General features: G+C 42.9%; 2 protein-coding genes across 3 annotated transcripts in view; both read right to left on the bottom strand.

Annotated features, from left to right (window-relative positions):
• The window catches only part of hlfb (HLF transcription factor, PAR bZIP family member b), a 353,334-nt gene that overhangs the window by 158,102 nt on the left and 175,287 nt on the right, over positions 1-19,945 (bottom strand). The gene's annotated exons all lie outside the window — the stretch shown is intronic.
• Positions 1-19,945, bottom strand: part of LOC311003117 (scavenger receptor cysteine-rich type 1 protein M130-like) — a gene marked incomplete at both ends in the record, with an annotated part of 50,868 nt that overhangs the window by 15,691 nt on the left and 15,232 nt on the right. The window contains one exon of the mRNA XM_083994802.1: positions 15,008-15,328. Coding sequence (XP_083850928.1) covers positions 15,008-15,328 — 321 coding nt within the window. The remainder of the gene's footprint in view (positions 1-15,007; positions 15,329-19,945) is intronic.

Genomic DNA, 19,945 nt, shown 5'->3' on the forward strand with positions numbered 1-19,945 from the left:
CTTGTTAAATAAACATTTGATGACAAAAAAAAAAAAAAAGATCTGTAAAGGATCCTCAATGATGCTATTAAGGTGGGTGATCTATAAATGTCCTTAAATTATTGAAAACACCACACTGCTCATTCACCAACAATACAGAGATGTCAGTTCTTGGGCGCTTTTGCAAAACCCATATTCCTCCACCAGGAGGCGCTGCCATTGGACCAATGCTGTCCTTACTCTCTTTTCCAGTAGGTACATCATTAGGGCCACGGGCAATCGCACCGGGCACTGGTCCCAACAGCTATGAAATAGCTGCAGGGACCAGTGCCCGGGCGAAGCCCGGGCACTACTGTTATTGTGTGGATTTTTTCCTAGTTATTCTCCTGCCTCTTCCGGACGATTTTCGATTCGCTACTAGTCCTGCAACTCAAAGAGTTGCAGGCCAAATTATATATCAAAACGTGCGGTCTGATCGGGATCGGTATGCTATTACTTTTTTCAACAGTGTATGAATTTTTCGCGACGTAAGTCGCGAAAAACTGCGCAAAATTTTGCATTGAAGTCAATGGGACGGGCGGGAAAAAAAGAGCGAAAAAGACCAATCATTGGAGTTTAACAAACGTCTACTGCTCAGGCATACTTTCACCTAGAGACTCCATTTAAACTTTAAACAGTAGACACATGTCTTGTGTGTTGGCGTATTACTCCACGTTTTGATAGGTCATATAGTTTTTGATCAATCCCTGTTCAATGACCATGATCATTTTTGGAGAAATTATGAGATTATAATGGGTGTGTATTGCACGGAATGTTCGTGTCAGAGTGCGTGACATCATCGGTTAGAGTGGGAGAGATGCCAGAAAAACTCCAGATTTTTTCTCTTTCCAAACTCGGCCCGGCCACAATTTACACTCTACACACATAATTTCCGCCACGTTTGTAGACGAGCTCATCCTCGATCTCATCATCTGCTCAAAATATCAGAGAGACTTACAGAATTTAAACTCTGAGCCTCTAAGTGCGGCCACGTCTGTCTCTGTTCCTCATAGACTCCAATACAAATATTTTCTGAGAGAAGCAGAACGGCCTGATGTTTTAAAACTGCCAGCGTCGCCAAAATATTTACTGTAGAAACACCAAATCGTACCACATTTTTCAGTAAGTCCTTAGAGCAACGTTGATCTGTGTTTTGTTCTGATAGGAGTTACCGTTTTGTCACGCTAAGCCTAATTGTGAGACCGGTACAGAGGCAGAAAATGGCTCTTTTTCTCCACGTTTCTGTCTGTCTCAGCCTGCGGGGGCCCCTATCGCCGTGGTAACCTCTTTGATCCTCAGGCCAGAGCTCGTTAACTTCATAAACAATCCACCTGGCGCTCGTTTAAATGTTTATAAACACCGACACAGCTAAATCAGACTGACACAGGATGCAGCTACTAACTAACTATGTGTCAAGTCAGTCACACACACACACACACACACACACAGACACACACACACACACACACACACACACACACACACACACACACACACACACACACACACACACACACACACAGTTAACCTAATGTGATTACAGCTCCTCCATATCAGTGCTTATAGAAAGATGATCACGTGTCTGTCTGATCAGCTCTGTCTTGACCTTAAGATCGTGGGTTTGATTCCCATGTTGACAGAGATGGCACAACCCGCAGTAGCTCCCGTGGCCCATTCAAAATTTCCCGAGAGGAAATTTTCTAGTTAATCTTATTATCCTTTTATCAAAATGGCACATTCATAAATGTAGATACTAAATATTACGATGCAGCTCAATTCAACACAAAGATACTCTCCACTGTAGCCTATACTGTATCTTTAAACCTATATATCTTAAACCGTCTTTATTCAACAGTAACGGTACAAACGTTAAAACCATTAGTTTTTTTTTCTTATTATTTTTTAAACCAGTGACGTGCGGTCATGGTTGCCAGGCAACGCCGGGACTGCGCTTTGGGACGTTTTGGACGCATCAGTAATGGCGGGAAGAACTGTTGACACACAAAGAAACAGCGGCCGGGAGGTAAGCTAGCTAGCTACATCTACAACTTAAATTACACCATGAATATTGTTTTCAGACGTCAGATTTATATGAGACAGAACATCCACCATGTAGAAATCTGTTGGTGTTATAAGGGACCACCACTCCTGTAGGAAGAACTGGGATTTCTAAAATACCATTAACTGCTTAAAGCCAGACACTAACAGGCAAAACATTGTTTTTTCATGCACTGATCAATTTGGGGATTTTGAGCTATTTTGCCTCTTGGTGTGTCTTCTTTTAGAAAAGTGGAGAGAAATGGTAGAAGATCCACATTAAGGTGGTTATTTTACTTTATTCTGGCCTCTTTCATCTGTAGATTTCTCCTAAATTCATCAAAAGTTCAAACTCCTGTCTGTGACAAAAAATCGTCATTTCCTTTGCATCATAAAAGTACGATTGACAATAACAATCTATGGAATTTTAAAATACAAATCTTTAAAGTTTGTTTTCTCAGAAAGAGTTTTTCAGACTCAGACTCTGAGCTAGAAATCTCCACTTCAGCAGCACTTACAGACACCAAACCTTCCACTTTGATCCCTTTCTATATTCTGAAGGTTTTTACAGAGGGAATTGTTGATATGTCATTCACAGCCTCATTTATACAACGTTTTATTACTAAAAACATGGCAAAATTTGATTCTTTTTAGAGCTGATTGCACACAGCGCTGACCAGTCCAGACACAGCTGCTGCACATCTGGAAGAGCCAAAGCACATCTGTCACACTACACACCAGTGTGAGGCCCAGGAGGAGGAGGAGGAGAAGGAGGAGGAAGAGGAGGAGTTATACAAAGCAGCAGCAGCAGCAGCTGACAGCACAAGGTAAGAGACACAGGTCTGTACAGCAACTCATCAACTAGTGAAACTGTCAGTGTCGTAGACAACAGTGATGAGCAGTGTGTGATTCCTGGTTTCACATGAAAAATGGAGTCAAAGGAGCAGGAGGCTACAGTAGAACTAGCTGACGTCAGCTAGTTTTTAATAGGCTACGATTACATGTTTGTCAAAGCTATTAATATTATACAATATTATTTACTACTGGTCAGGTCATATTTGACCTATTCTGACAGTTTGGCAGCAGTGTGAATTATTCTAAATGTCTGTTTTTAATGTGATATTTGGGGACCAAAATACACCAAACTGAAAATACTTTAAAATGTTATACTTTTATTTCCATATAATATCACAGCTATCTGTGAAATGTAGCTCCACACTACTGTTGCTTCTACAGACCACAGAACACAGCCAGGTGGATTATGGGATTTTTATTAAACAACATAAAACACAGCAATGGCAATGGAAAAGTTAGCATCAGTCTGAGGACGATCACAGTGAGATCCTCTTTTCTCTGTGTAGCTCAATAAACAATAAAACAACCAAATCTGTTCATATAAAATAGAAAGAAAATCAAGCCCTTAGTATATATTGTTATTGCTACAAGATATAAGTAACACCCCCCGCCCCTCCCCTCCCACACACGCACTCCATGATATGACTTGAATTGCTTTTAAGAACACATATTTACCATGAGGTAAGTGTAAAAATAGTTCACATGTGGCTAATTGACAGCATTTACATTAAATCCAGGGATAGATAAACTAATGTGAGCCATTTAACTGAACAGAGGAAAGAAAAACGTCTCACACAGGCAAAATATGCAATAAAAACATCATGAAAAATAATATAAAAATGTACAACATATTACCTGCAACACAATATAAAACACAGCAATGGCAATGGAAAAGTTAGCATCAGTCTGAGGACGATCACAGTGAGATCCTCTTTTCTCTGTGTAGCTCAATAAACAATAAAACACCCACACGCTTTTAAGAACACATTCAACATTTACCATGAGGTAAGTATAGTTTACATGCGGCTAATTGACAGCATTTACACTAAATTCAGGGATGGATAAACTAATGTCAGTCAATTCACTGAACAGAGGAAAAGAAATCAGATAACACAGGCAAAATATGCAATAAAAACCATGAAAAATACTATAAAAATGTATAATAAACCTGCTATACAGCAGACAACACAGCAGACATGGGAAGGTCACAACACATGAAACGAGAATAAACATTTAAGCTAGGTTATCTTAATTAACAAATCTCTAAACATTGCTTTGTGGACGACAAATGGCGGTAAGTGCTCAACCCAGTTAGAGTAAATCACAATGAGAACCCTAATTAAGAAAAATCAATAATGATCCCAGACCATGCAGTACATCTCACCACATCCTCTGTTCAGTTCCCACGCCACCCACTGTGCCAATAGATGGCAGCGTTGCACCTGTTTTGCCATAATTTAACAAGCACAAATCAAATCAACTGTTACACATATACGACCTGTATCTGTTGAAATGGATTTCAGATCCATTGTTGAGACGGTGGTTTTAAGGAAACCTTGTCATAGTTTTTAGGGAAACTATGACAAGATGGTTCTTTACAAGCTGCACCAATGGTATGAAATGGTACAGCTTCACTTCCTGTCTCCTGAGTGAGCGCCGTCGACCGTACCTCTACCTCGCGTTGTGAACGTGTGGATGGATAAGAGTCGTAAGTAGAGGTAGGTGAGCTATTTATATTTTCTTATGCTTCATTAAATAATATGTGCACAGCTATCATATTTAGCAAATTTGCGAGCGCGGGCATCAGTGAACGTTAGTTGACGTTACCTTCGTGACACAGATACAGTAAACTGACTAATATTAATGATCTTTATCAGTCTGGACAGTCTTTAATGGTTGTTGTGGTCATATATTAAAGACAATATTGCTGTTATGTTTTCACGTCTTAGGTAAAAATTAAACATGATATTGGGTGATGATAGTAAATGTTTTTGTTCCATAAATGAGTGGTGTAAAACCTCAATCCCCTCTCCCTGCTCTCTTATACATTAAATAAAGATTAATCACCCATTTACTGAGTTCCGATAGGATATTTATACATTTATATATTGTAATTAGATCTGTTGTTTACAATTCAGACTTTTATTATGAGGGAATTCTTATCATACTATGAAGACATGAAATAAACAGCACATGAGTTGATATGTTTTATTACTTTATTGAGCTTGTCCATCTGCTGTAGCCTCATGACTATGATTTGACAAATAGGCACTCATATTTACACTCATATTTCATCACTTTATCATCATATTGTGGCTAGATGCGTTGCTTTGCTTCTTTCAATTCCTTGTTTATCTATTAATGTAAAGTTCTTCTAGCCCTTCACTACCAGGTCCAAACCATGGAGAGCAGAGGACACAAAAGAGCCACACAAACAAGCTTTAGAGGAGAGACTATGGAGGGCATCATAGGAAATGTACTGGAGAGGTGGGCGGTCGACTTCCACATTCATTATTGTGTTGTATACATCTATACGTATATTTTTAGATAGAGAAGCATGAAGCAACTGGGCAGCTGTTAGTAATGGCTAAATACAACTATTTACATATAGTCAGGAATCATCAAGTGAACTTGTGTGTGACAGACGGTTCACACAGATTTCCTCTCTGCTCTGCTTCAGATTCACAAAGTCCCAACAGTCCTGAAGATGATGGTCCAAAATCCAGGTGTTTGCCTTTGAAAGCATAATCACTGTACTTTCAGTCTCTAAACCAATAAGTCAGTGTTGTTTCTCCAAGAGATACTCCATTATATAGGTATACACACACACACAGAATGAAATATATACAATTTACCATGTCACAAATGTCTAATATTTGCAATAGCATCTAGACAAGAGAATATGTGAGAAAAGGTTGTTTTTTTTGTTTTTTTTTGCTCAGATGTAGGTTAGATCTTCACATGTTGAACTCTTTTTATACAAAGTAGCCAAACACCAGGCTGAAGAGAGAGGAACAGCAGAGGCTCTGACAACTCGGTCAGCTGCAGGTGAACTGGCTGGAGCGAGCAAGCGCCGTCTTTTTTTTTCTTTTTCTTAAAAAAAAAAAAAGTACTGTAAGTTGGAGAGCCGCATTCTTATTGGCCACGAGCTGCGGGTTGGCCACCCCTGCTCTAAAGGGAACATCTGAGGGATGATGCTGGATCTCAGTGAAACTCTAAAGGGAACATCTGAGGGACGATGCTGGATCGTTGACTGAGCTGATGGACAGGTGTGTGACAGCTGACGAGTCTGGATGTAAGACGAGTTCCTCCTCTGCAGCAGCCTGGACTCCTTCTTCTTCAGCTGGCCCTCCGTCAGCTGTGGAAACACCCAGGTTGAAAGACTGCAGCTCTATGGCCTCCTGTTGGACTGGACTCTGCCCCCTGGTGGCCTGGAGAGATGTGGCAGCACACAGACAAGAGACTTCAGTTCAACATACAGGAGCTGAGAGCTTCATGTCAGACAGAGCTCAGGTCAACAAAGGAGAGTCTGACGTGTACACCGGGGTTTGCAAAATTGGACTCAACTGATGACAGAGACTGCATCTTTCGAATATCTGATTGCAGGAAGAACAATGTTAAAGGGAAGTTCCATTTAGTATGGGACTATTTCTTTCAATACATCAAGGACTTGTCACAATAAGCATGTTGAATCGCAACACAATTGATATAATCACAAACATACAATGGTACAGAGGGGTGTTGTCCCTGTAGTTTTGTTTTGACTGCCTGTTTGTTTTTGTTTTGTTTTTATCTGTTTGTTGTTGTCTTTTGTATGTATTTTATTATTTGTTGAAAGATAAATAAACACTTTAATGACAAAAAACAAAGGTGAGTCTGGTACCTTAAGGATGAGACAGATGACAGCGATCAGCAGCAGCAGACCGAGTGGCAGGACGAACAGTCTGATGATACGACCTGTTGGATCTGATGAGACACATTCAGTCATCACGTTAGATCACATGACATGAGTACAACAGCTTCATTAAACAAACCTCAACATGTTTGAGTCAGTTCTTAGAGAATAAGGTCGTCTGATCGTCTCTGTGCACTGACGATGTTGGACAGACACAACAGGTGGACAGAGTCAGTCTGAAAGGATGAACTGAAGCTTCTTGTCTCCTTCCAGCCTGTGTCTGGTTGAAATGTCTCAGGTGAGTGTTAATCACCGTCTTTACAGGCAGTTTACCAAACATGATCCTGGTGAAGCTGAATCATCCTGCTGACGTCTGACTCATCATGTAAAACCCAGTTTCTTACCATCATGGTGCTCATGTACCTTCACTGGATCCTCTCCTGTCGTGGACTTTTCACTACAGCAACATGGACGGATGAAGAGACAATGGGCCCCTGAGCACAGACAGGTGAAATGTGCTTCAACTCACCTGAGACGGTGAGGGACAGTCGACGGCTCTCAGAGGAGAAGTTATGAGAGAAAACGTAGAGGTGATAAACACAGCTGTAGATTCCTTGGTGGGCGGGCTCTGCAGCAGGAAACAGGAAGGAGGCGGAGTGATTGACAGCTGGCTGGGTGTAGTTGTCCGTTGTGGTGGAGGAGGTGAAGGTGAGCTGGAAGAAGCCTCCTGGGTACTGTGGCTGGATGGAGCAGCTGATGGTGAAGTTGGAGCCCATCAACACACCTGAATAACCCTGCTGCTGGGCCTGGGAGACCCCGTACATGGAGGACACAGATATGATTGGCTGGACCAGCAGGTCTGTAAACAGAGAGATGATTGGCTGAATGTTAACAGTCAGTTTCTACAAGGACTCTGATCCAGATGTTCACTGGAGAGATAACAAGACAAAATTGGTATTAAAGCAGAAGTAAGTGATATTTTTGTGTTAATATAAGTCTTTAAATAGTTATATCTTCCGACAGCAATCACTTACATAGAGTGTTTGGACCGAAACACGGGTCTGTCAGTCACTCTGCTCTGCTCTGAGCCCAGGAGAAAACTTTTCTCGTATCCTACAATTTTTATCCAATGAGGAGAGAAAACGGCATGAAGGGCTGTGTGTGCAGCCAAGGGATGCGCGTGAATGTGGTGACGTAGAGACGATGGCTGTTATGGTGCGTTCAAGGCAGCCCGTAAGTCGTGTTTTTCCCGTGAACTCGTACCAGATCGAACTGGTACGACTTCACAGGTCGGAAGTTACGAGTGGCCGTTATAGTGACTTTCACAGGTAAAACAGGTTAGAAAAACACGAGTGGGTTGCCTGGAACTTGCTACAAAGTTGTAAGTTGTGACTTGAAGCTGTAATTTACGGTTTCAAAAGCCTGCCTGGAACGCAGCATTAGCCAAAACGACCGGATCGCTTACTTCTGCTTTAATTATTCTGTATTACAACTGGTATGCAGGTACACATGCACGGCAAATATGAGGGAATGCGGACCAACACGTGTGTCACCACGCGCTTTCGCGTACCTGACATTAGCTAAAAAAAGTTCCTCTCTCTTCAGCCTGGTGTTTGGCTGCACTTTGTATAAGAAGAGTTGAAGATGCAGAGATCTAACTGCAATCTGCGGTGCACCATTCAGCTGATCCAGAGCATAGTGGATGTGGCGCTGCACAGCTGGAGCAGCGCGTGTGTTTTATAATGTGAAGAAAAAAATCGACAATCGTCCTAGTTGCCAAAGGAGGATCCAGATGCCGATCGGCAAAATAATAATTATAATTTTAAAGAGCACCTTTTAAGGTTACAAAGGTCTTATCAATAAATACAACTGAAATACATAATACAATTACGGAAGCCAAGACCGGCCACATCCATAATATTTTTTTTTCTTACAGTTTAGACGTAACGATAACAACGTATTATTTCATGATCTCAATATAACAAATACTGTTTTCCGGTGATAACGAATTAATTTATTTCATTATCTCATTATAACAAAGACCGTTTTCTTGGATAACTAATTAATTTATGGTAGAATGTGTTGCACAGCAATAGGGTTCACTAGATGCAATGTGTACTGTTCAGCTCGAGCATGGGGCAGTTAACTTCAGTCCACTCTACTGGCTGGTGTGATTATTGTTCACACCAGCTGTCAACAATTATTATAACCTTTATTTATTCTCGAGAGACATTGAGGTTGCCCTCATTTTCAATGTCGTCGAGTTTACAACGCAGTTTAAAAATATTGACAGTGGTTACAGTCATTTGAAGTGATTACAACCAATATACACTTAACAAGAAACAAGAAACACAATCATCTGAAACAGTTACAAATGGAAACACAGTTATTCATGACCAAGTACCTAAACTCACTGAGTGAAGGGAGCGCATCCAATCTCAGGATGTGCTGTAACGCGTTCCAAGAGCTAGGGGCATCATAACAAAAAGCAGTCTTGCCAATACTCGTAAAGACTCGAGGAACTTTGAGTAGCAGTAGTTCAGCCGAACGGGTCCTGTAAGTAGCAGAGTTCCATTCCAACATATTTGCTACATACAGTGGTAATTTGCCTGTAAGAGCCTTAAAAATATATAAAAACCAGTGCCTCTTGCGCCTTTCCTCAAGAGAAGGCCAACCAACTTTTCCATACAAAACACAGTGGTGAGTATCATATTTATCACCCGTGATAAATCTTAGAGCTGAATGATGGACTGAATCTAGACGTTTCAGAGTTGAGGCAGCAGCATGTCTATAGATGATATCACCATAATCAATGACGGACATAAACACCGCTTCAATTATTAATTTTCTTGAGAGCATTGGAAAGCAAGATTTGTTTCTGTACAGAAAACCAATTTTTTGTCTCAACTTTAAGATAAGTTCATTAATATGATATTTGAACGAGAAATCCTCTTCTAGCCAGATCCCAAGATATTTGTACTCCTTGACTCTCTCAATTTCTGAGCCAGTTTTGGTGTAAAGATGGATACTATTGTAATCAACATTTTTGGATCGGGTAAACAACATATATTTTGTCTTGTTTGCATTAAGCAGCAGTTTATGTTTGATTAATGAATCCTGAAAAGAATTAAAAGTAGTTTGCAGGTTGTTGATGGCTGTCTGAACAGAATCCGAAATACAATATAAAACTGTGTCGTCCGCATAAAAATGGACATTACAACCATTTAAAGAAGGAATAATGTCATTGATATAAAGAGTAAAAAGCAATGGACCCAAGACTGACCCTTGTGGTACACCTCCCGTAACAGTCAAAAAATCTGATTTTGTATGGCCAAGCTTAACACATTGATGCCTGTCAGTCAAGTAGCTCTGAAACCAAGCACACGCATTATCATCCAACCCCATTGTCTCTAATTTTCTCAGGAGCAGATGATGATCAACTGTATCAAATGCTTTAGATAAATCTATAAATAGAGCAGCACAGTGATACCTCCTGTCTAAAGCTGAAATTATATCGTTTGTCACCAGTGTGATTGCTGAGATTGTGCTATGGTTGGCCCTGAAACCAGACTGATATGGATTTAAGAGTGAGTGGTCTGAAATAAAAAGCTTAAGTTGAGAGCTGACTAAGGATTCCATAATTTTTGCCAGACAAGGTAGTTTGGAAATAGGGCGATAGTTATTCAAATTATCTCTATCTCCACCTTTATGTAAGGGGACCACATGTGCTGATTTCCATTGTATCGGAAATTTTCCGGTTGAGATGGATAGATTAAAAATGTCTGTTAATTGCTGGGTGACTATTGGTGCTGCTAGTTTCAAGAAAAAGGAATCCAGATTGTCCTCACCGGTAGAGCACTTAGGATTTATGGCCTGTAATTCATCAAGCACCTCACTGCAAGTGAATGGGTGGAAGGAGAAACTAGAGGTGTGAACCTTGGAGGACTTAGCAGTACAGCTGCCTGAATCGAAGTTGTTGAGGTGGAGTTCCGGGTACTCCTTATCAAATAAGGTTGCAGCTTCTGCAAAGTGTTTATTTAAAACATGGCATATTTCAGCCTCATTTAGTGCGACCGGGTTCCCAATTTCATTGTTTAGTAGTGGGATTTTAGAGATCTTATTTTTATTTTTATCCATATTTACTGCTTTCCAGAACAATGTTGGGTTTGAGGAGGAGCTAGTGATGAGATTCAGGTAATAATTTGATTTTGATTTTCTCAGGGCTGAAGTACATTTATTCCTAAGTTGTCTAAAGCGTAACCAGTGTGAAGGATCACCTGAACGTCTTGCTCGGGACCAGGCTTTATCCCTCTCACAGAGAAGGGCTGATAGCTCTTTATTAAACCAGGGTGCTATCCTATCTTTAATTCTAAACCTCTTGAGAGGGGCATGTTTATCAACAATAGAAATAAAGGTATCGGTAAAAGAGTCAAGAGCAACCTGAGCATCACTGTTGTTCACTGCAAGATTGGCAAGAATATGTGCTACATCATTACAGAAGAGTTGCTCATCAAAAGTTTTTGTATTCCTCTTTGTGACGATGTGAGATCCCATCTTTTCTAATTTTGCACTTCTCACACATGCTATGGGGCAGTGATCACTGCTACCCAGCCCAAAAACTCCAGTACCAGCTATCTTATCGACTCTATTAGAGAAAATAAGATCAATTAGTGATGATTTTGATTGGTCCTTCATATTGGGTCTTGTAGGTTCAGTGATAAGTTGAGTTAAATTAAAGTTATGAAATAAATCTCTCATATAATCTGAGGTGCCACTCAGCCAGTTCACATTAAAATCACCCACAACAATCATTTACATACTTTGAGATTAGTTCTGCCAATGTATCTAAAGAATTAGCACTGGCAGATGGGGGTCTATAAATACCAATCACCACCAATGAAGAAGACCCCAGGTGAACCTGCAGGGAAATAAACTCAAAACAGCTAGATATGGAAGTAGAGTCCAGAATAGACACTTTAAAACCAGCCTTAAAGGGGACATATTATGCAAAACTCACTTTTTCATTGTTTTAGTATGTGTATTTGCGTATCCAGAGTGCCTCCTCACCCCTTAAACGTAAGTTTTGACAACTAGGTCAACATTTTGTAAACTGCCATAGTAAGAAAATGTGTCTCTTAACAAGCCGTTTTAATTTTCACCCGGCTTATTACATCACAAGCCGGGTGATGTGAATATTCAAGTCCTCGCTCCCATGGTTACCTCAGCTACCAGAGCGAAGATTCTAAACCGACCATTTAGAGCAGGGCTGTGAAACTGGTGTGTAGAAAACCCAGCTGTGCGCAATCTTTTGTTTTTTCTGACCAAAGCATGTTACTAACATTACTTTTAGACATCAAGGTACCATGTCAAGAAGCAGAAATGAGCATAATATGTCCCCTTTAACATAGATTGCCACTCCACCTCCTCTTCTAGCTCTATCAGCTCTGAATAAGCTATATCCAGCCAGAGACACATCACAATCCGTAATACTTTTATGCAGCCATGATTCACTCAAAACCAAAATATCAGGATCAGCCTGTAAGACTACAGCTTTAACATAGTCCAGGTTCTTCAACAGGCTTCTAATATTCAGGTGAAGTAAACCAAGACCTTTTCTGCTCTTGAATGACTCAGGTCCAAGTGATGGTTTTGAGCTATCTGAGAACACAACAATACTAGGCTTCAAAGTCCTGGACACTCTTTCTAAAGAGCGAAGGTTTTGGTAAATGACACCTTTAGAGGTGTTGACAGTTAGTTGGTCTGATCTGTCAGTGATTCTTACAGGAATAACAGAGCTAGATATAGGAAAATCTAGTGGTTGTAATGGTACCAGGGGCCTGCAGGGGGAGCTAGATGGGAAAGGAGTGTTGGGAGAGCCTGTTACAGTGACCGCAGAGGGAGGTGTTGGTGCTGTGTGTCGTGTAAACAGTCAGTCGGTGAATGTGGTGGACTGGACGGCTAGCAGCGTGAGGTCAATGTTCAAAGACAGAAGACGGGATCCTTTGTGATTTAAATGAAGACGGTCTCGTTTGAAGAGGTCCGGTCTATGGAGGAAAGTGGTGAAATTGTCCACGTATGGAATGCCAGCACTGATGCAGTAGCCTTTTAGCCAGACATGCAGCTGCCGGAGTCGGCTAAACTTTACGTCACCACATGACGGAGGGGGGAGGGGCCCAGAGACGACGCACCGCTTGTTCAGCTGAATGATGTTATCAATGAGGCGAGTGCAATCATCCCTGAGCTTGATGGACTGTTGCTGTTTGAGGTCATTATAACCACCCAGATGAGCCACAACAGTATGACAGGAGGGACGATTTTGCAGCAGCTGAGGAATATTGTCGTTCAATTGGTTTGTGCAAGCACCGGGATGACATGAGGTAACACACCTGTTGATTTGGACATGGCGGACCATGGAGGATCCGACCAATAAGACTGGAGGGCTTATCGGCTGGACAGCTGCGGGGTGATGAGAAGCCAGAGCCGGGGGTGGAGGTTGAGGATTTTCGGCAGCGGCCGAGGGCTGAGGGCGGTGTGGACCACCGGAGTGAATCGCCCTGCGAGCCGCCTCCTTCACGAGCCTGCGCCGGGAGGAGGTGGAGGCGGTCAAGGACCTGGAGCAGGAGGAGGACTTTCCCTGTCCCATGACAGTACTTGCCACGGGTGAGAGATGAGTGACAGCTGTCCCGACAGGCGCCGCTGCCGGGTGAGCAGAAGCGGCGGACCGGACAGCTGACTGATCAGCCGCCGCCTCAGGTGGAGTGACAGCGGACAGGGCGGCGGGCTGACCGACACTCGCCTCGGGAGGAATAACAGCAGCAGGTGCCGCTGGGGCAACAGACAGAGGCCCGAAGCGATTTGATAGCTCCAGGCATGACTTTGACCCAGGAGCCGAAGATTTTGTTTTGGCTCCTCTCGGTAATAACTTACCACTAAGTTACACTTAACGATGCCCCGCCCTGGGGTTGTGACGCTGTCAACCCCAGTCTCCCTGAAACTGCCAGTTTGCGTCTGCCGTTGGTTCACAGCAATTAGAAGGCAGAAAAACTCAGACATGCAATTTTGCACTTCCTTTTCTGCTGATACGTCCTCTAACATCAGAAAAATGCCACAGGAACATGTGAAAAGCACCAAAAACACAGAGGAGGGGGTCTTTAAAGCAGAAGTAAGCGATCCGGTCGTTTTGGCTAATGCTGCGTTCCAGGCCGGACGTAAATTACAGCTTCAAGTCACAACTTACGACTTTGTAGCGTTCCAGGCAACCCACTCGTGTTTTTCCGACCCGTTTTACCTGTGAAAGTCACTATAAAGGCCACTCGTAACTTCCGACCCGTGAACTCGTACCAGATCGAACTGGTACAACTTCACAGGTCGGAAAAACACGAGTTACGAGTTGCCTTGAACGCACCATAACAGTCCTCGTCCTACATCACCGCATTCACGCGCATCCCTTGGCTGCACACACAGCCCTTCATGCCGTTCTCTCTCCTCATTGGATAAAAATTGTAGGATACGAGAAAAGTTTTCTCCTCGGCTCAGAGCAAAGCAGAGTGACTGACAAACCCGTGTTTCGGTCCAAACACTCTATGTAAGTGATTGCTGTTGGAAGATATAACTATTTAAGACTTATATTAACACAAAAATATCACTTACTTCTGCTTTAAGGCTTTAAAAACGATCAGTAAAATCTTAAAATCAATTGTAAAACTCACAGGTAGCCGGTGTGATGTGGTCACTTCTCTTACAAGGGGGATGCAGTGTGGGGAGGGGGGGGGGGTTCAGTGGAGACGACTGAATGTCATTGTAGATTAACGGAAATATTACTCACTGATGGACTTACCTGAACAGGTGATCTCCAAGGTGAAGGAAGAGGAATCTGATGATGAACACTCCCTCAGGGTAACTCCAGACTGAACACAGTCAGTGTTGATCTCCCACACAGACCTCTTTGAGGACTCCTCTCTTGTTGTTGTTGAAACAGCAGAGCCACAGTCCAGATCTCTACAGACTACAGATGCTTTCTTCAGGTTCCAGAAGTTGCCGTCCACTGGTCTCCACTCTCCTCGTTTCAGCTGCAGTTCACCTGCACAGCGACTGGCTTCTCCCACCAACCTGACAGGCTCTGAACACAGAGAAGAGAGTGAAGAGTAAAAGAAGTGAGTTTGATTCCAACAAAAATGAAGCAAATCCAAACTGTAGCTCCACCTGTGTCTGAGCAGGTGAGTCCAACAGCTTTGCCAGGTGAGCAGCTGGTTCTAGTTGAGCCTGAGCTTCTACAGTCCAGGAGAGCTGACTCATGGCCTCCACACTGGAACTCTTTGGTCCACATTGGAGCCTCCACTGCTCCATAGAGTGCCCCCTGGAGGACTGAAGGAGCCCCACAGCCAAGCTCCCTACAGACCACCTCTGCATCCTGCTGGTCAAAGTCATCTTCACACACTGAGGACCACCACTGGTCAGACTGGTTGGACTTGACCTCCAGTCTGCCTGAACACACACTGGTCCCATTCACCAGCCTGACAGAGTCTGCAGAGAGAGACACAACATTTAAACTTTGATCCTGACCTTTATTTACTGTCATATCAACTTTAAAGTCATCAACATGTGTCCAGAAATGAGTTCCTTCGCTGTCCCAAACAAACAACCATTAAAGAAACTCACAGTCCAGCTCTTGAGTCAAAGACTTAAGTCAACCAACGGTCTGGACTTCAACATCTTCACAGAAACAACTTTAATATCATTAGTCAAGTGACCTTGTTAGTCCACTTTAACCTACAGGAGTTTCTAAAGAGTCATGTGATGTGATTTGCTGCCACACATGAAATAAATTCATAAGCAAGCCATTGCTAAATTATGATGCCATGGAAAGCCCTTTGAGACAAACTGTTTGTAAAAATGGGCTTTCCAAATAAAATTGCCTTGCCATCCCTCCCCACCCCCAGCCACACACACACCCGACTCAAGAAACTCAGTACATTTACAGTCACAGGTTAATCGAGCTCTGCTCTCAGCTCGATTTGAGCGTCTTGTAGGACTTCTGTCCTTGTCCCAGTTTACATGCAACAGAGAAAATCTAATAACTGATGGTGTCCTCCCCCTCAGGCAGCGCTGTGCGTCATTTCAGCGGGTTAATACGCCCCCTGTCCTGTTGACTTTTTTGTCATCTAGTAAAAAACTGAATATAAACAACTTAATATGCTTAGTAAATCTCAACTACAGTCCCTGTCGGTCTGGGTTCGGGCAGAGAACAGGATACTGATGACGGTCCATGTGGACTTCCTTTTTTTTTTTCTTTCTTTCTTTTTGTATCGATATCGACTGACTTGAAAAAAATTATTGCGACAGGATTTTTTCTCATATCGCCCAGTCCTAATAAGGGATGGGTACCGAGAACCGGTTCCAATTTTGGAACCGGAACCGAAATCCCAAGATTCGACAACCGTTTAAAAATGCGCATTTCGATTCTTTATTTCGGTTCCTGGCAGTCACTCACACACACACACACATCACACAGCTTATGAAGGTTGGTTAATGTTATCAGTTAACTGTCTCAAAACCAGTCTTGCCGCTGGATTTCTTTTTCCTTTTTTTCTGCCCGCGGTCGTGTTGAGAAATGCTCGTGGGTCCGGCCGTGTTGGGTCCGAGATCCAACACGCCGGTCTGGTTTTACTCTTATTACAGGCAGTACGCCCGTTTATCACCAATAAACACAGTAGATGAGGAAGGTAGTGACTGGGGGGGCGGGGGCGCGAGCACAGGACGGGAGGGTGGGGGTCATCCCCCAGTCGGTAATTTCTCCTGCTAATCATGGAAGGAAGACGGGTGGGGGTGGGGGGTCTGCGGCGTGCATCGGTGCGGGTCTCTGACTACAGCGGGGACTATCATGGATCTGCTCCGTGACACTTTGAGACTGGCCGCTGGTGAGCGCTTTGGGACGGGACCGGGGAACGGCATCACCCGCTAATCGCTAATAACCCGAAAACAGCAGTGACACGTGCTTTCACGCCGGAGTCTCCAAACCAGAAACGTCTGTGACTACGTCGGAAAAAGTCGCTTTTGAAAAAAAAAGAAAAAGAGAGAGACCTGCCGTGCCGTGTAACCACAACAACAACAAAAAACTGACAGCGAGTGAGTGTCACGACTTCCTGTATCTGGCCCTTTAAATTAAAAGCCCTATAGCCTTTCATATACTGTTCAGTCATATTGATTTTGACTTAATTTTGACAAGACACGGCTCCAAATGTTGTTGTTGTTTTCCTGCGACCAATCGGCCAATTAAATTTTGGTCAGTCAGTGATTTTTGCTTGGTCGACTATTTGGAGGCAGCCCTAGTAACGTTATACAAAAACATATTATATTTATTTACTTTCCAATTAATATCGGTATCGGAATCGGTAATCAAAAAGAATCGGAATCGAAATGAGGAATCGAAATAGGAATCAGAATTGATGAAAATGCAAACGATACCCATCCCTAGTCCTAATGCAGAGAGGACTCACTACACTAAGTCAGTCAGCTGACCAGTGACCACAGTGACAGTGAGCTGTCTGCAGACGCCACGGTGAACAAAGTGTGGCTGAGCAGCCCAACACTGTCACATGGTCAGATGCTGTGGGAGGAAGAAGACACTGCAGTTCAACCCACTCACTGTGAGTGTTGTTTGACCAGCGTCACTGTGGTGAACAGTGGGAGCACTCACAGAGGAGTGAAGACTTCCTCCAGGACATAGTGCTCACCTCATCAGTGATCTTACATGTATTCTGATCCTCCCCTGCTCAGGGGTTAGCTTCACCTGTACCTGCAAGGGGCCCATGATTGGGTGGGGGGTTCTCCAATACAGACGATGATGTAACATGTTGAGGTATTAAATGTCTTGTTTTCAGACCTTCACTCACTTAAATACAAAAAGAACATGTTAGTGAACATTTCTGCCTCTGCAACAAAGGAAGGAAGACACTAAACCTGACTGTCACTGATGATGTCACTGATGGACTTACCTGAACAGGTGATCTCCACGGTGGAGGAAGAGGAACCTGGTGATGAACACTCCCTCAGGGTAGATCCAGACCAAACACAGTCAGTGTTGATCTCCCACACAGACTTCTCTGAGGACTCATATCTTCTTGTTGTTGAAACAGCAGAGCCACAGTCCAGATCTCTACAGACTACAGATGCTGCCTTCAGGTTCCAGCGGTAGTAGAAGCTGTTATCCACTGGTCTCCACTCTCCTAGTTTCAGCTGCAGTTGACCTGCACAGCGACTGGCTCCTCCCACCAACCTGACAGGCTCTGAACACAGAGAAGAGAGTGAAGAGTAAAAGAAGTGAGTTTGATTCAAACAGAAATGAAGCAAATCCAAACTGTAGCTCCACTTGTACCTGAGCAGGTGAGTCCAACAGCTTTGCCAGGTGAGCAGCTGGTTCTAGTTGAGCCTGAGCTTCTACAGTCCAGGAGAGCTGACTCATGGCCTCCACACTGGAACTCTTTGGTCCACATTGGAGCCTCCACTGCTCCATAGAGCGCCCCCTGGAGGACTGAAGGAGCCCCACAGTCAAGCTCCCTACAGACCACCTCTGCATCCTGCTGGTCAAAGTCATCTTCACACACTGAGGACCACCACTGGTCAGACTGGTTGGACTTGACCTCCAGTCTGCCTGAACACAGACTGGTCCCATTCACCAGCCTGACAGAGTCTGCAGAGAGAGACACAACATTTAAACTTTGATCCTGACCTTTATTTACTGTCATATCAACTTTAAAGCAAGTGGCAACCCTCCGTGACGTCACCCATTGGTTTGTGAAGGGCCGTTTGTGAAGCCCGGAGATTGGCTTTCAGGGCGCCGCCATTTTTGATTTTTGGAGCCAGAAGAAACCATATTTGGACGAGGGGGCGGGGCTAAGGAGGTCGAGGGGCGGGTCGGACCCGTGTCTGCGAGGCTGCTAATTTACCCAGCAACACCGGCTAACTGCCGAGCGGCTACGCTGCTAACACCGTTAGCATCTACAACTCGAGGTAAACTTCATATTTAACAGATAAAGTAATCTCAGAAGCTTATTAAATACATGTCCATGTTTGAACTATATATACATAGATCCCATGAGGAGTAATGTGTCACGTTATTGTAGCCGATGTTAGCATTAATAAGCTAATGTAAAGCTGTGAAACGTATTATGATATTGTTTTAAATTGTTTTACAGAAACGGGAGACTAGTTTCTTTCTCAAACTGTAAAGCTGCAACACATTAAACTGTCATGGACTGAGACTGGTGGGTTACGGCTCCTGGACTTGATGTTACCTCACCTGCATCACCGATGATCGGCTGCTGGAGCTCCGACCTGTCGACCACGTTACACTGCATTCACCCAGCTATTAGCTATTATTTTACATTCCTATTATATATATATGCACATTTTTTTGCAGGTTACATGATGATGTACTGGAAATTCAGCTAATACAATACAAGCTTGTCTTTTGACAGTATGGCTCACTTTTACATCATCCACAGCTTATAAAACGTTTTCAGTGCTGTGAAATGCTGAAATTACTAGTGCAGTTTAAACATGAAATTAATTTATTTACTAAGATTTGCTTTACTGATTTTTAATGGGCCTTTACAGTAACATGAACACCACACTGCTGTAATCAATAATAAATTCAGGAAAAACTTTCCAGGACTATTTCTTTCACTACACACAAGAAAAATACAAATGTTTAATCTTGTTACCCTCCTTGAAATGATAATAAAGCATCCAGAGATGAATATCAGAGCTTGTGCTTTCCTGATGTGTCTTGTCAACTAATCTATGATACTGAAAATCACCAAAGTGTCACATTACATTGACCATGAGGTTATGGTAAATGTAAAAGAAATACTACAATTTAATCACAGTAACTTTTTTTATTATTACATTTTCAATGATAATCATCGACTGAATAAAGCATTTGTATTAACTGGACTATGAAAATAGCTGCTTCCAAATCTTCACTGTCAATTTTAAGTTCACCCTAAAAAGTGTGGGGTCAAATGTGGACATAGAATAATAAACAAACAGTTGGTCTGTTCCCTCATCAGAGGTTTTCTGGTTTCATTATCATCACAGCTCCACAACTTCACATGATGTCCTTGTGTTGGCACCTGTCAC

Source organism: Trachurus trachurus, assembly GCF_905171665.1.
Source record: "Trachurus trachurus genome assembly, chromosome: 19".
Taxonomy (NCBI): domain Eukaryota; kingdom Metazoa; phylum Chordata; class Actinopteri; order Carangiformes; family Carangidae; genus Trachurus; species Trachurus trachurus.